Genomic DNA, 16682 nt, shown 5'->3' with positions numbered 1-16682 from the left:
CACTCCATCTATTGGTCCTTTTTCTGCTCCTCAAGCACACCATGCCTCTTCCTGCTGGGGCCTTGCAACCAGCCCTTCCCTCTATCTGGAGTATCTCCTCCTGGTACACTACCACCTCAGCATGTCTGGCCCTTTCTGTCACTCCAGTCTCAGCTCACATCCCCACTTACCCACTTGCCATCCTTTTGAGGACGGCCCCACAATCACTCTCCATTGTGTCATTTCATCAGAGCACTTGGCATTAGCTAACATAGCCTTGGGTACTTAGTGTTCACTGTCTATACACCCCATTAGAATGTGTAGTAGGCTAGGAGTAGGAGCCTTGCATGCCTGGGTCAATCACTGCAGCCCCAGGGCCTCTGACAATGCCTGGCTCTCAGTGGGTAATGGAGTAATTTATTAATTCTTTTAGCTCCATCTTCTTGGATCTGGTCTTCCAAATTGAAGGCTCAGACACTGTCTCTAGCTGGTGCCCAGAGGTGATTAGGTCCTCAAAGATGGACTCAAACAAGCTAAAATGTACTGGAGACAGACCAGACACCAGAATACCAATTTATTAATTTACATTTAAAAACCTCTATCAACAGAACTGAATGAATATTCAAATCCCATCCAATTCACTGTCTTCTCCCACTAGAGTCAGGTCACATGACAAGCCAAATCTAGTGGGTAGAGTTAAAACAAAATGAATTTGGATGATAATCACCAAAATCCCTCTGCTGCTATATCTGTTCCAATGGGACTAGATCACTCAACTGCAGGCTGAAATTTCTTTTTTAGGTAAAATGCATGAAGTCCAGTAGCCAAAACTCTGTCCTCATTGGCAGTGCTGGCTGCACGCTGGACCAAGGTCCTGTATGCCAGTCCAAGGTCCTGTATGTCTACACATTAACATCATTGTCTACACCTTTGCTTTAACATGTTAATAAAGCACAATGCTGCACTCATCAGTTGAGTTCAGAAAACTCTTCTGTAGTTCATTTGCAACTTATTAAACTAGCAAACTACATGAAATCTACTCAATTAAATGATTCAGGTTTCCATAACCCAACTAGGTCAAAGCCAACACCCCAAGCCAGCAGGACATTATGAAGTCTGAGCACAAGGAAACCAGGAGTAGGACTGCAGAGTCTAACTAGTAGGGTGGCAGACTCCCCTGCCTGCCAGAGACATAGCTAAAGCCCTAAGGGGATAAGCGGGTCCAAACTACTCCCCCCTAAGCCATCGAGCTGGCATGGAAGGGAAAGCTTACCACCAATAAAAGAAGCATGGACTGCTTACTAAGGCTTGGCTTCCAGGGATTGATGACAATTTAAACCAAAGACAGAATGGATAATCCAGACATGTATAATTTACAGTTGACTACTTTACCTCTTCTAAATTTATAATGATGATAATTTGTGGAAAGTTTCTCAGGAATAAATAATTGATAACATACTCCACATTACAAGGCAATCTGCTAATGGAGACCATGGGAGGGGATGTATTAAAACAATAGCTTCTTCCATTCAACATTTATCAAGTACCTACTGTGTACTAGTACACAAGAGTCATCTGTTTTGATGCTGGAATCTGCTGACAGGATGGGGCAATAATTATAGGCCTCTGGAAGGGCCAAGGACCCCAGAGCCTTTTTTCCCCCAGGAATACCTTAAGTCCTTGAACCCCAGAGTCTTTGATTATGAAATATTTATTGAGCTCCTACTATGTGCTAAACACTGGTAAGTGTTAAAAATAGAAATATTAAGACTCAGTTATAGCTCTTGAGGATCACATAGGCTAATGGTTTGACAACACATTTTACTTTTTATCCTGTATATAAATGTGTTCAGAGCCACATGATAGAGAATTATAAAGACTTACCTAGGCAAAGTTGCCAAGATGTAGTATTAATATATCTCAATTTGACTAGCTCTATCAGGTGCCTGGCATGAGCTTTACATCTTCAGAATGGCTTTAGCCTCATTTTTTGTAATATAAAATCACCTGCAGGGATGATTCTTACAAAACAAATACCCAGTAGACTTTTACTGAGTGAACTGAAACACAAGTATAAACCAGTAATAAAAACAATAGAAAGTCAGGCAATTTAAAGAAGACATTCATTAAGAATTTACAGACAAAAAAATACACTTTTCACAGCACTAAAATACAACCTGAATATCTCCACACCTCTTTGCTTTCAACATGCAAATATCACCTTTTGTATAATATACACTCTCCCTATTTTAATATTACTTATAAATAATGACTTCTAAGTACTTTTAAATTTTATTCTACTTATTGTTATGGACTAAATGTTTGTGTCCTCCAAAAATTCATATGTTAAAATCCTAACCTCCAATGTGATGGTGTTAGGAGGTGGGAGGTAATTAAATCATGAGGGTGGAGCCTTCAAAAATGGGATTAGTGCCCTTCTAAGAAGAGACACAAGAGCTTGTTTCTGCTCTCTGCCATGTGAGGGTATTAGAACACAGCCATCCGCAAACCAGGAAACAGGGCCTCACCAGACACCAGATCTGCCAGCACCCTGATCCTGGACTTCCCAGTCTCAAGAGCTATAAGAAATAAATTTCTGTTCCCTAAGCCACCCAGTCCATGATAATTTGTCATAGCAGCCTGAACTAAGACAGTCACAATTTCATTGTAATAAACTTTGGTTACAAGGTAACTATTCTGATTTCTCATCAAACATCCTAATTTTGGTTATGTTTAGGTAGATATGCTTAGGTTCATAATACATATAAATCCATATAACTATAGTGTTGCATATTGGAGTCTAAATTTCTAAACTTCCTTACTGTTACTTTATCATGATATATAGTTATTATGAGTTATAAAAAGATAAACACTCGAATACCCAAAGTAATTTTTTTATCCAAATTAGATTTTACTCAGTTTTCCCTCTCTACAAGGGAAATCATCTTTTCATTTGCAAAACTGCACACTCCAAAAATACATGTAAATGGAAAAGAGTGCTGTCTGGTTAAGGCAAGAATAATCATTACATAAAATGTGTTTCAGATGTTGGGAAAACAGAAAAATTGAAATTACTTTAAAACTCACTGCATTGTAAATTATTCAAAAATCATCTTAAAGAAACATGTTTGGGGAAAAACAATTAGCCAAAGCCTAAACAATTGATGACTTTGGATTCTGTGGTATGTTTGCTAATAACCCAAATTATCAAAGCAGTTCAAGTAAGTTCTCATCAAAGGAATGATGAAGCAGGGGAGAACTCAGGGAGAACTAAAGTTAGAATTACCTAGTTTCATGAACAAGTTCTTCCTAAAACTCAGGAAGCAAAGAATGGCTGAATAGCACAGCCTGTTGCATTTGAGAGTTGGTTACATAAGACCAGGGTTCTAGAAGAGCTTCCAAGAGGCAAAGTAGAAAAAAGAAAGGAGTACATTTTTGGAGCTTTTAACCACATGAGTTTATTCTCAGCACTGCTACTAACTGGCCTTGAGCCCTCAGGCCATCAGGCCTATTTGAAAAGGATCCACTTTGCTTGGATGACCTGAGTCTCTGCCACTCCTTTTTGCTACCAGTAAATCTACAACTGGTTTCACTCAGAAATTGGGCATTTATTCATTTAATAAGCTTTTGCTATGGTTTGAATGATGGTGTGCCTTCCAAAATTCCTGTTGAAACTTAATCCCCATTGTGGTGAAATTAACAGGTGGGACCTTGTGGGAGGTGATTAAGTCCTGAGGACTCCGCTTTCGTGAATGGATTAGGGCCCCTATAAAAAGGGCTTGAGGGAGTGGGTTCACGCTCTTCCACTCTCCAGCCATGTGAGGACACAGCCTTGGTCCTTTCTGCACTTCCGCCTCGTGCCACGTGAGGCTGCAGCAAGAAGGTCCTCACTAGACAACAAACGCCAGTGCCATGGTTTCGAACTTCCCAGCCTCCAGAACTGTGAGAAATAAATTTCTATTCTTTTATAAATTAGTCAGACTTGGGTATTTTGTTAAAGGAACACAAATGTACTACGATAGCATTTCATAGCATTTTGCTCCAAATACTGTGTTGGGCAATGCAAAGATGAGTAAGACAAGGTTCCTCTCTTTTTGAAAAGCTCACAATCTACTAGGGGAAACAGACTTGTAAGGCAACAATGCCAGTCCTATTCAGTAAATGCTATGGCAACAGTGGCTCGTGCTGGGTGTTCAGGATACACTGAAGGGAAGGGGTGGGGGGTAGGGGAGGAAGTGGCAAGGAGAGCTTCCTAGAATGAAGGAGTCACTGAACAGCATGGAGGGCCCAGCTGAAGTTGGAAATCATATATGTAAAATGGTTCTGACCATTGGATAAGTACATAGCAGCCCCCAAAGGGGAAATTATTCCCTGGATTCCACAATTGCAGCTAAAGCACTCTCACCTCTCATACTGATGGAAAAAAATAAGTCCAGGGTTTTGTAAGGGTAGAGTTACACTGTCTGCTTTTACCTGAGGGGACAGTAATGTCAGAAGAGATTGACTCCTGTCTCTAGTCTTTTCCCCTAACCCATGAGCAAAGGGAACAGAGCTGAGTACCCACAGGAAAGTGCTGGGTGTGGAAGAATGGAAAGGTAACACTATTTTCTAATGTGAAATGTGGGGGTGTTTGTATTTTTTTAATGACATCCAGTAGTCCCCCCTTATCTGCAGGGGATACATTCCAAGACCCCAAGTGGATACCTGAAACTGCAGATAGTACCAAACCCTATATATACTACGTTTTTTAAATCTGAAAACCAAGATTGCTACTAAGTGACTAATGGGCAAGTAGTGTATACAGTGTAGATACATTGAACAAAGAGATGATTCATATCCCAGGAGAGAGAGCAAAATGGTGTGAGATTTTACCATGCTACTAAAACAGTGCATAACTTAAAACTTATGAATTGTTTATTTCTGGAATTTTCCATTTAATGTTTTCAGACCATAGTTGACTGCAGGTAACTGAAACTGCAAAAGTGAAACTGTGGACAAGAGGGGACTACTGTATTTCCTTGCTATTGGGTGAGGGGATGGAAACCTGAGAATCATTTATCCCCATCACTTTGATTTTATCTATCTCCCTCTCTAGATTTGGGTGCAGAAAAGCTATCAGCCTCCCAGCATATCTGCAACCCTTTTCAAAATTGAAATGTTTAAGTTGGGGTTCTTCAATTTTGTGCAGTTGTCAACTTGAAGATGCTGAGTAATTCATTCTCTGGGATAAAACTGCCTTAGCACCCAAATATAAAACTGGAAAGATCATTCTAAATATAGATACCACCTTCCAAACACAAGTAAATTATCTACAGCAATCTTATAAACTGTCTATGCCTCTCTGATGTCATTAGATTTCTTTGGTTGAGGAAATTGAACCTGACTCTGGCTAACGTAGGGGGAAAATGGAATTTATTGGAAGGACATAGGGGAGAGGTACACACAACCAACAGGGCAGCTGTGTATCCAGACTGAGAAAAAGATACAAAAGTTATATCCTGAGGTCAAGGCAGCAGGAACGACTGGTCAGTATCCCATAGGCATAGTGGCTACAGGGAAGGTATTCTGGCCATTTCCAGTCCTTGGATCACTCTACTCAAGTTTTAAATGCTAGGAAAGGAGAGTTTTACTGCTCTGGCCTAAGTTATGGGCCCCAATCCCCTTTAGCTAAAAATGTGATAAGGCACCCTGATTAATAGCCATCTCAGTCTGTATCCGATGGAAGAAAGGTAAATCCAAAAGGAAATCAGGTGGAGTGTGGTGGCTCACACCTGTAATCCCAGCACTTTGGGAGGCTGAGGTGGGAGGAATGCTTGAGACCAGGAATTTGAGACCAGCCTGGGCAACACAGCAAGACCCAACTCTGCAAGAAATTAGAATGGATACCGTCAGTTCCCAAAGCAATAAAGGTCCACTGCAAACCCTTACTAACCAACACACAGTCCTTTTCTTTAAACATCATAAGAAATATAGACCAGAAACATTAGAACCCTGAAGACAAATGCACTTTGATTTGGGTACGATTATGAGTGAATCCCTGTCCTTAGCAAACGTATGTGAGAATCTCAAAGAACAGTGAAAGTTGGTAACCATGTAGTAGGCCAGGACCAAAAGGCACAAGCTTGATGAGAATTATCAAAAAAGAACATGAGCCATACAAACAGTAGCCATAAAAGAGCTGGAATAGCTATACTAATATCAGACTAACAAACTTTAAGACAAGAAATGTTACAAGAGACAGAGACATTTTATGATAAAAGGGTCCATACATCAGGAAGACATATACAATAATAAGTGTACATGAACTTAACGACAGACTGCCCAAATACATGAAGCAAAAACTAAGAGAGTTGAAGGGAGGAATACGCAATTCAACAATAACAGTTGAAGATTTCAATAATTGATAGAACAAGACAGAAAATTAGTAAGAATACAGAAGATCACAAAACAAGTCTTAAAAAATTTAAAGAGATTAAAAACATACAAAGTATATTTTTCTCTTACCACATGAAATTAAAGATCTATAACGGAAATAAATTTGGGTAAACCCAAAACATTTGGAAATTAAACAGCATACTTCTAAATAACACATGGGACAAAAAAAAATTACAAAGGAAATTTTAAAGTATTTTGAATGAATGAAAACAAAAACATACCAAAATTCATAAGATACAGCTAAAGCAATGTTTAGAGGAAACTTTATAGCTTTAAACACCATTATCAGGGGGAAAAAAGGACTCAAATCAATTACCTAAGCTTGCACCTTAAGAAACTAGGGAAAAAGCAAACTAAACCCAAAGCAAGCAGAAAAAAGGAAATAATATAGAGTTGAACAGAATAGAAAAAAGAAACACAATATAAAAATTAATAAAACCAAGAGTTGTTTTTGGAAACAGACTCAATATTGTTAAGATGGCAATTCTCCATATATTGATCTATCTATACATTCAAAGCAATCTGACAAAATAACAGATTTTTTTAATATAAGGTGACAAGCTAATCCTACAATTTATATGCAAATGCAAAGCACCTAGAATAACCAAAACAATTTTGAAAAGAAAAGCAAAGTTGGAGGATTTATGCCACCTGATTTCAAAACATACTCTAAAACTAGAAATCAAGACAGTGTGGTATTGGCATAAGGAAAACCATACAGATTAGTGGAATCCAGAAATAAGACCTTATATTTTATGGCCAATTGGTATTCAAAAAATGAACAAATGGAAAAAGGATAGATTTGCCTTGGACATACAGATGAAAAAATTAACTTAGACCTTTATATCACACCATATACAAAAATTAACTCAAAATGGATCACAGACCTAAATGTAAAAACAAGCTGAAAGTTTTGAAGAAAATGTAGGAGAAAATCTTTGTGAGCTTGGGTTAATAAGCAAACAGTTCTTATGACACAACACCACAGGCATAAACCATAAAAGAAAAAAAATTGACAAGCTAGTCTTCATTAAAATTAAAAATTTTTGTACTTCAAAAGATACTATTAGGAAAATGAAAATATATGTCACAGAATGGGAGAAAATATTTGCAAATCACATATTTGATAAGGGACTTGTATCTAGATTATAATAAGTTTATGAAAGTTCTCAATAAAAAGTAAAAAAATTATTGAGAGGAATAACCTAACTAAATAACCCAACTTAAAAATGGATTCTGATACATGCTACAACACAGATGAACCTTGAAAACACTATGCTAAGTAAAATAAGCCAGACACAAAAGGACAAATATTGCACGAGTCCACTGATATGAGTTAGCTAGAATAGACACATTCATAGAAACAGAAAACAGGATAGAAGTTACCTAATCTAAAATAGAATGGGGGCGGTGGGGAAAGTAGCATGGGGAGTTACTGTTTAATGGGAACAGTTTCTGCTTGGGATGATGAAAACATTTTGGAAATGGATAATAGCGATGGTTGCACAACACTGTGAATGTATTTAATATCCCTGGATTGTACACTCAAAAATGGTTACAATGGTAACTTTTTTACCACAATGGGAAAAATTTTAATTTTTAAAAAATGGATAGAAGACTGGAATTGATGTTTTACCCATGAAGACATATGACTGACCAATAAACTTACGAAAAGATGTTCAACATCATTAGTCATTAGGGAAATGCAAATTACAACTACAATGAGATACTACTACACATTCACTAGAACAGGGGTGAGGAACCTGCAGCCTTAAGGCCACATGTGGCCTTCAAGGTCCTTAAGTGCGGCCTTTTGACTAAATCCAAATTTTACAGAACAAATCCTTTTACTTTTATTAATACATTTTTGCTCATCTTTTATATTTTTGCTTTATTTTTTAAATGAACATATTTAAAATACCAAAGAATAAAATAACTTTGAACGAAATAATCCTCCCAGATTGACAGGCACAATGAGAACATTAGTAAGCCATAAGGGCTAAATTTATGGCTGCTACACTCTTGATTTAGTTCTAATTTCCCCCGCCTGACTGGCGCCACTACTGCACGAGGCTGGTTGGCGAGAGTTTATGGGAGTCGAGTATGCTAGTCTATTATCAGCTTTTGACAACAGCGCACTGTATTTCTGTTTGAAGTGGAATTTGTGAACAGTTCAACAGCTCAACAGTATTTTTTTAATTCTGTCTGCTTAACAGCCCATCATGTCAAAGAAGACCAAGAACACACTGAAAAAAGAAAACAGACTTTTTAATGAGAATTGGGAATTGCAGTATTACCTTGTTTCTGCTAAAGATAAGACGATTTGCTTGCTTTGTGACACTGAAACATCAACATTAAATAAATTCAATGCTCTTCAGCATTATAACACTCCTAAAGACCACAAATATTTTAAATTAGAGGGAGAGGCTCAAATGGTTGTATTACAGGAATTAAAAGATGAAAGCCAAAAGCAAAGACAATTCTTTCAAGCATCAATAAGACCTGTAAATAATGCCACTGAAGCAACTTAGAAAGTACTTACTTATATACTCAGGAAAAAAGGGAAGCCATTCACTGATGTAGAAATTATGAAAGAATGCATTGTTGAAGTTGCAGGCTTAGACCCTGAGAATGTTTCAAAGTACAAACAACTGCCTCTTTCAAGGAGAACCATAACTGATCGGCAGCATGAATTAGCCTTCAATTTAACAGAACAACTTCACACAATACTTCAACAGGAAAATATATATTATTCAATTGCTTTGGATGAATCAACTGATACTACTGACTAAGCACAGGTTTTATATTTCATTCAGGTCATAACAGAAGACTGTCTTTGCTACAAAGAGTTACTAACTTTGGGCACTCTTGTGAACAGAACATAGGTAATAGATGTGTTCGACAACTTTCAAGATAAATGTTGTGAAGTTGGACTGAATTTGGTAAATTTAGTGAGTGTATGTACAAACGGTGCACCTTCCATGACAAGAAAACATGAAGGGATTATTGCACAGACAAAAAAAAAAAGTATTAACAGATCCAGATGCTCTCATTTCTTTCATTATATCTTGCATAAGCAAAATCTCTGTGCTAAAGCTACTATTTTAAGTGACACTTCGCAACAAGTTATAAGTATTGTTAACTGTATTCATGCAAATGCAACATGGCATCTTCAGTTTTGTAACATGCTAAGGTTGAACAATGAGGTATTCAGTGTGGATTTGCCATTTCATTCTACAGTATGTTGGCTATCACAGGGACAGGTGCCTAAGTTGATACATGATATATAGCAAAAAATTCAAGCATTTCAAAAACAGCTATCTTTTTACAAAACACTTCCTCAAAAGGAAATTTTGGATGAACATTTTTCCCAGTTAGCAAAAGTCACTGATGAGCAGGATGATATATGTGAATCATTTGAAGAATACGTAGCTGTTATAGACCTATTAATTAGAGAATACAATGAAAAGTTCACTGACTTTGAGAATCATGACATCACACTCAAATTAGCATTTCAGCCTTACCTAGTTGATATCACCACGGCATCTAAAGAACTACAGATGGAATTGATTGAGCTCTCAGTAGATGACATTTTAAAGTCATCGTCTGACGCTAAGAAAGATCCAGTTGAAATAAGGAAAAATGCAGTAAAATACCCATGCTTTTGGCAACATGCCCCAAAAATGCTTTCTTGCTTTTCAACCACTTATTGTTGCAGATCTACATTCTCCTACCTAACCCAAATCAAGATGCCCTTAAGGTCAAAAATGACTGATACCCATCTAGAGGATCAACTAAAACTGCGGACCTCCATGCTGCAACCAAATATTCAAATGCTTTCCAACAAAAAGCAGACACAACAAGGTCATTAAAAAGTTAGTTAACTTTAAAATTAACAAATAGTTTTCATTTTTTGAAATTAAGTACATAGTAGTTAGATTTTAACAAAATAATGTACATTTTTAAGTATATCTAATTGAAGTTTCTTAAATGTGGGCTTATTTGATTGCAGCTAAATTAATGTGGCCTTCCAACATGAAAAGGTTCCTTACCCCTGCACTAGAATGACTATAATGAAAAAGACAGATAATACCAAGTGCTGGTGAGGCTGTAGAGAAACTGTAGCCTTCCTACATTGCTGGTGGGATCATAAAATAGTACAGCTGCTTTGGAAAATCATTTGGCTCTGTTGTTGTTGTTTTAACTCCTGCATTTCAAATGGCTATGTTTTAAAAAGTTAAACATAAGCCCACTATAAGACCCGGCAATTCTACTTCTAGTAATTTACCCAAGAGAAATAAAAACATATTTCCACATCAAAGACTTGCCACAAGTGTTACCAGCTTTACTGCTAATAGGTAAGAACTGGAAACAATCCAAATGTCTATCAATTAATGAATGGAGAAATAGAATGTGGTATATTCATACAATAGAATACTACTCAGATATAAAAAGGAACATGATACGTGCTAGAACATGGCTGAACCTCAAAATGATTACGCTAAGTGAAAGAAGCCAGATGGAAAAGACTTCATACTATATGATTCCATATATAGGAAATGTCCAGAAAAGACAAACTTATAGAGACAGAAAGTAGATGAGTGGTTGCCTGGGGCTGGGGTGGAAGTACAGATTGACTGTAAACAGGATGGTGTGAATTTTAGGGGATGACGGCAATGCCCTAAAACTCAATTGTGTTGATGGTTGCACAATTGCATAAATTTACAAAAATCATTTATTGTACACGTACAATGGGTGAATGTTTGCGGCATTTAAATTATACCTCAATGAAGCTGTTAAAAAAATAAATAAATACAAATCTGACAACAGAAAAAAAAGAAATGAGGCTTAATTTCAGAAGTATAATTAACATACAATCCCTATGACAGGACACAAAGATTCTCCTTAATCTAGCCATAGATCTTTAATGTATATATGTAATAAATACGTGTGAAAGGTATTAACATTGTGCAGTGATGGAAGCCCAGACCCTAAATGATCTTAAGCTTTCTGAATTAACTGTGTGGTCTCTGTGACTGCTCAAAAAATAGCAGTAAATTTGCAAGTTCTAAAAATAGACAATATCGGCCTTTTATTGGGCCCGTTTCAGAGAAAAATAGAACAATAAAAGGGGTGTCTGAGAAGCAATTCAAATACCTAAATTGTTTGTGTAGTAAACCGTATTATACATAATCACTATGACCTGGAAACATTTAATCTGAAGTATCAAAGGCTGACCTAATAATTGATTTAATAGCTGTCTTCAAAGATATAAAGGTTCTTACAGTGAAACTATTTGACTAGTTCTTCTCTCTCTCCACTGACAGCCAAACAAAACAAAATGATTTAATAATCAGCAAGGTAAATTTAGATTAAACACAAATAACACTGACAGTAACTGCTATCAAATACTGGAATAAATTTAATTAAGACATTTGTGCAAGCTGTTTCCTTGGTGATCATTAAGAATAGGCAAGACAGGCCTGGCACTATGGCTCATGACTATAATCCCAGCACTCTGGGAGGCCGAGGTGGGAGGATTGCTTGAGGTCAGGAGTTCAAGACCAGCCTGAGCAAGAACGAGACCCCGTCTCTACTAAAAATAGAAAAATTAGCTGGGTGCGGTGGCATTCACCTGTAGTCCCAGCTACTCGGGAGGCTGACGCAGGGGGAGGCTGAGGCAGGAGGATCGCTTGAGCCCAAGAGTTTGAGGTTGCAGCAAGCTACGATGATGCCACTGCACTTGCACTCTGCCTGGGCGACAGAGCAAGACTCTGTCTTAAAAATTAAAAAAAATAGGCAAGACAGATAGCTTTGCATTATTCTTGGGAGATGGGAATTGGATTTCATTGACCTCCTGGCATGGAGCAATTCTGTGGAAAGGGACAGAGTCCATCTGACTTGCACACACCTTACCTCAATATCCCGATTTAGTTGCTTCACTATGGCAGTTATGTTCCTGATGTGCTCCTCCAAGAAAAGCCTGGCCAAGCGGTCACCTCCCCCTTTGTTTTGCATTTTCTGCAAACTGTTGACAATGTCGTCTTTAATCCGGAAGGCGTGCTCCACGAGGGCGGCGGTGGTTTTCTCGTGGCAGAGGATCCTGTCTTCCAGTTGCTCCACTAGGCTTACGGATGAGTAAGGGGCCATGGTCAGGGACTGGCTGTGTCGGGGCATGGTTCTAACTCGCCTACGGAAGGGAACCACATTAGCACGTTGTTAGCTGGGAAAAAATAATTTGTAAAGCCAGATTTAAAACTTCCCAGAGAAGGAAATACAAACCATCTATCCCTACAAGCTAAATGGGGTTTGAAGCAGGGTTTCTGTCCTCAAGAGTTTTCTTCATGAGCCAGGCAAGATCTTTGAATAATCATGCCCTTGGACTTAAGAAGTGTGCTGGCGGCAGGTTCCATGACCTCCAAGAGCAAGAGGCTGGCAGAATTGGGCACACCAAGATGTCTTCCCAATGTAAGCTGTGTGATCAAGATCAAGCTTACTAACAAAGTCACCTGACATGCTCTCCTCCTTCCTCGCTCCCCCTGAAGCAGTGGTTACAAATCCAAATGCCTACGGGAGTCAGGTAGGTGACATAAATAAGTGAAGCACACCATGTACAATGCAATAGAGAGTGGTGGGGACTTTGGAGAACTGAAAAGGGAATTTCCCAGGTAAAGGGAGCCACAGTTCTGCTCTACCCATGAGTGACTATCTGGGAATGCGGGTCCATTTTTCCAGATTATCTGATATTTCAAGAAGAGCTAGCAAATCCAGACTTGAATGTGAAATCACCTGATTTTCATGTTGACAATTCATTTAAAAAGTATTTAAGATCATGCAAGCCAAGCAATGCACTTTCACGAGCCAATTCTCACCTCCAGATACCCCATCTGCAACTTCAGGTTTAAAAGGATTAACAGGTACATTAGCCTCAAGCTTCCAGAGTTACATTTTACTATGGACAGGAAGTTCTTCCCTACTGTAAGATACTGTGGAATCTCCACCTCTTGGGGTCATTGAGTGGTCCACAGTATGCTACAAATAGGAAGCTAGGAGAGGGGACACAATTATACTTCTCTTGTCCTTAAAACAAAACCATTCTCGGATAATGTAACAGCCCAAGCCTTCATTTTTAATGACTATCACACCCACTAAGCAGCCCTCATGGGATAGGTGGAAAGAAAAAGTATACCTTAGATGCATATTTTCCATATATTATACCTTTCCTCAGTGACAAGAGAAGGAAATACAGTGCTCCGTTGGGCCATTTTCTTTTTAATAATTCACATCTGTTGAAAAAATAAGTACTAAATTATTTAACAGTTTATATCCAGAACTTAAGCAACCTCAAATCTTAAGTTACTAAGTGGATCATAAATTATGTTGACACTGATCAGTTATATTGTTAAACACCTTATATCTTATATGTAAAATAAACAAATGCTTCTAAATAAGAAAAAAAATCAAGCAAAATCAAAATGCTTCTGAAATCAATACTGCTAAGCTTCACCAGACAGATCAACAAAGACTGTTAAATGGAGTTTCCTGAAGTTTCTTCTCTCCAAATCTGCATCTCAAGCTTGAGAAACCACTTTTACCGAAACAAGAGTTTCTCAAACAGGCTTATTCAATCTTATACTTCTCTGCAGAAATTTGCAGAAAACTACCTCAGTAAATTTGATCTCAGCAGATTTAGTAAATTCCATGGCAAATTAAGAGCACTTGTTTCTAAATTAACCTTAAATAAAACAATGCATGATCAATCTGAATTGAGGGAATCTATCCACTAAGAGAATGAAAATGATATTCTTCATTAGAATTTTAAAACTTTATTATAAAATACAATTATTCATATTACATCTTGAATAAAAGGAATATTTGATCATCATAACTCATTAGAAATCTGAACAAAAATAGAAGGTTTTTAAAATATTTTATTACTTAGGTTTCTCAATAGTGCTATTAATTGCCTTAAAACAATGAATGCCTAGTAACTGAGATCTGATTCTGTCATTAATTCCCATTTAGATGCTAGATTCAGAAAGCATTTCTGATTGAAACCATTGTTTTGGCATCATTTCACCAGTGTTTTATTTTCGAGATTCAAAATGTGAACATTTCGCTTCCCTAGACAAAGAACTTTAAATTTAAACAAATTGCATTTCAGAAAAAAAAGCAATTCATGCCAAACAAGCTCCGATTCTCAGGGAGTTCTTAAGTGTCAAAAATAAGAATTTCTGCCATGTGGACTACAGTGGTGCCCCCTTATCCACGGGGGATACATTCCAAGGCCCCCAGTGGATGCCTGAAACCGTAGATAGTACCAGACCCTATATATTCTATGTTATTTCCTACATATACATACCTATGATAAAGTTTAATTTATAAATTAGGCACAGTACTCTTGCACTTTGGGCCTATTAATAAGTAAAATAAGGGCCACTTGAACACAAGCACTGTGATACCTCAACAGTCAATCTGATCACAGAGATGGATAGTAAGTGACTAATAGGCAGGCAGCAGACAACATGACACTCTGGAGATCCTGGGGCCACGCAGGATGTCATCACCACACTACTCAGAACAATGTGCAATTTAAATAAATTTTTTTATTTCTGGAATTTTCCATTTAATATCTTCGGACCGAGGTTAACCATGGGTAACTAAAACTGCAGAAAGCAAAACCATGGATAGATAATAGGGGACTATTGTAAATAAAATTAGGTCAATGTGGAAAACACTATTATTTAGGATCATAGAATGTTTATAATTATAAAGTTACAAGACACCTCAGTTGAGATATTAATCTATAGAATCACCCAATTTAAGAAACATTCAATGGGCATCTATTAGGTAGCCAAGTAACCTAAATAGGGAAGACAAAATCTCTTCCCTCTGGGGAAGTCACCTAAACCAATCATAAAACAATGGGGTATACTTATACCACATTTTATTAATCCACTCATGAATGCATGGGCACTTGGGTGGAGTTCTACTCAGCCATAAAAAAAATAAATTACCTTTTGTAACAATCTGGATGGAACTGGAGACCATTCTCCTTAGTGAAGTATTGCAAGAATGGAAAAACAAACACCACATGTATTCACTATTAAATTGGAACTAACCAAACAGCATTCATGGCACACAGACGGAAGTAAAGCTCAATGGAAATCAAGCAGGTGGGAGCGGGGAGGGGTGAAATCAAACCTGATGGGCACAATGTACACTATCTGAGTGATGGGCACATTTACAACTTTGTCTCAAGCAGTACAAAAGAAATCCACATAACAAAAACATTTGTACCCCCATAATACTCTAAAATAAAAAACAAAAAAACAATAGGGTAAGTGGCTAATTGTAGGAACAAGAACACATGGGAAGCCAAAAAAAAAGGAGAGGGGTCAATTTTTCCTGCATAGCAGTGAGGTCAGGGAAGAACCAATGAAACTGAGCAGGCTTTCCCAACGTGGGGAATGAAGAGATTGTTCCACAACTTCTCTCTTCAACACTCCAACCCCTACTTCCTTTCCCCTCAACACAATATGGCCTAACCCGCTCTTCCAGCCTCATACTTAGCCACTTCACCAGCTCCAGTCAACTCAGCCACCCTGTCCACCGCTGTCCTTGGATCTGTCAAGTACTCTCCCACCATCTTACCTTTCCTCATGTGCCCTATCAGAAATGCCCTTCCCTCCCCTGGCAGCCTAGAAAACTCTTATTCATCCTTTAAGGCCCCACCAGCCCCTCGATTCTATAAAATGACTTCCTCTTTTATATTTCTTCAGCTCTTTAACTATGTTTTTATACTACTTAATTATGCGCTATTATTTTTAGCTGTTTAATAGTCTGTGTCCCTTACTAAACTATAGGCTTCTTAAGGGCACATTTCAAATCTTAATAGACATAGAGGTTACCTAGAAGACACCACGCATGTTTGTTATTGAGTGATTGAATGACTCGTGCTTAACGATCAGAGACTGCAGCAATAAAGGCATTACAGAATATGGCTCAGTTACAAAGTATGGTTCTCTTTTACAGAACATACTCTTGAGTAAAAAGAAAAATAAAGAAAAAACTACAAAAAAATGAAAAAAGAATAAGAAAAAACTAAACCAAAAAAAGTATAGTTCTTTACCAAGCCTGAATCCCAAATATTACACACTTAATAAGTATCCGAATGGAAGGAAACTTTGGCATCCCCTCCTCTGAAGGTCATTTCATCTGTCTGGGTGAGCTACAAAAGCCCAACCACTTAAACTTTCTGAAAAAGG

The 16682-nt window shown here is 37.7% G+C and overlaps 1 protein-coding gene across 1 annotated transcript in view; it reads right to left on the bottom strand.

Moving 5' to 3' along the window:
- Positions 1–13700, bottom strand: part of FAM81A (family with sequence similarity 81 member A) — a 46024-nt gene extending 32324 nt beyond the window's left edge. The window contains exons 1-2 of the mRNA XM_045530457.1: positions 13604–13700; positions 12331–12604 (exon numbers count right to left, since the gene is read on the bottom strand). Coding sequence (XP_045386413.1) covers positions 12331–12604; positions 13604–13623 — 294 coding nt within the window. The 5' untranslated portion in view covers positions 13624–13700. The remainder of the gene's footprint in view (positions 1–12330; positions 12605–13603) is intronic.
- Positions 13701–16682: the final 2982 nt, after the last annotated feature.

This window comes from Lemur catta, chromosome 1 (assembly GCF_020740605.2).
Source record: "Lemur catta isolate mLemCat1 chromosome 1, mLemCat1.pri, whole genome shotgun sequence".
Lineage (NCBI taxonomy): Eukaryota > Metazoa > Chordata > Mammalia > Primates > Lemuridae > Lemur > Lemur catta.
The sequence above is the reverse complement of the archived record's forward strand: the minus strand, read 5'-3'. Positions and strand labels throughout refer to the sequence as shown.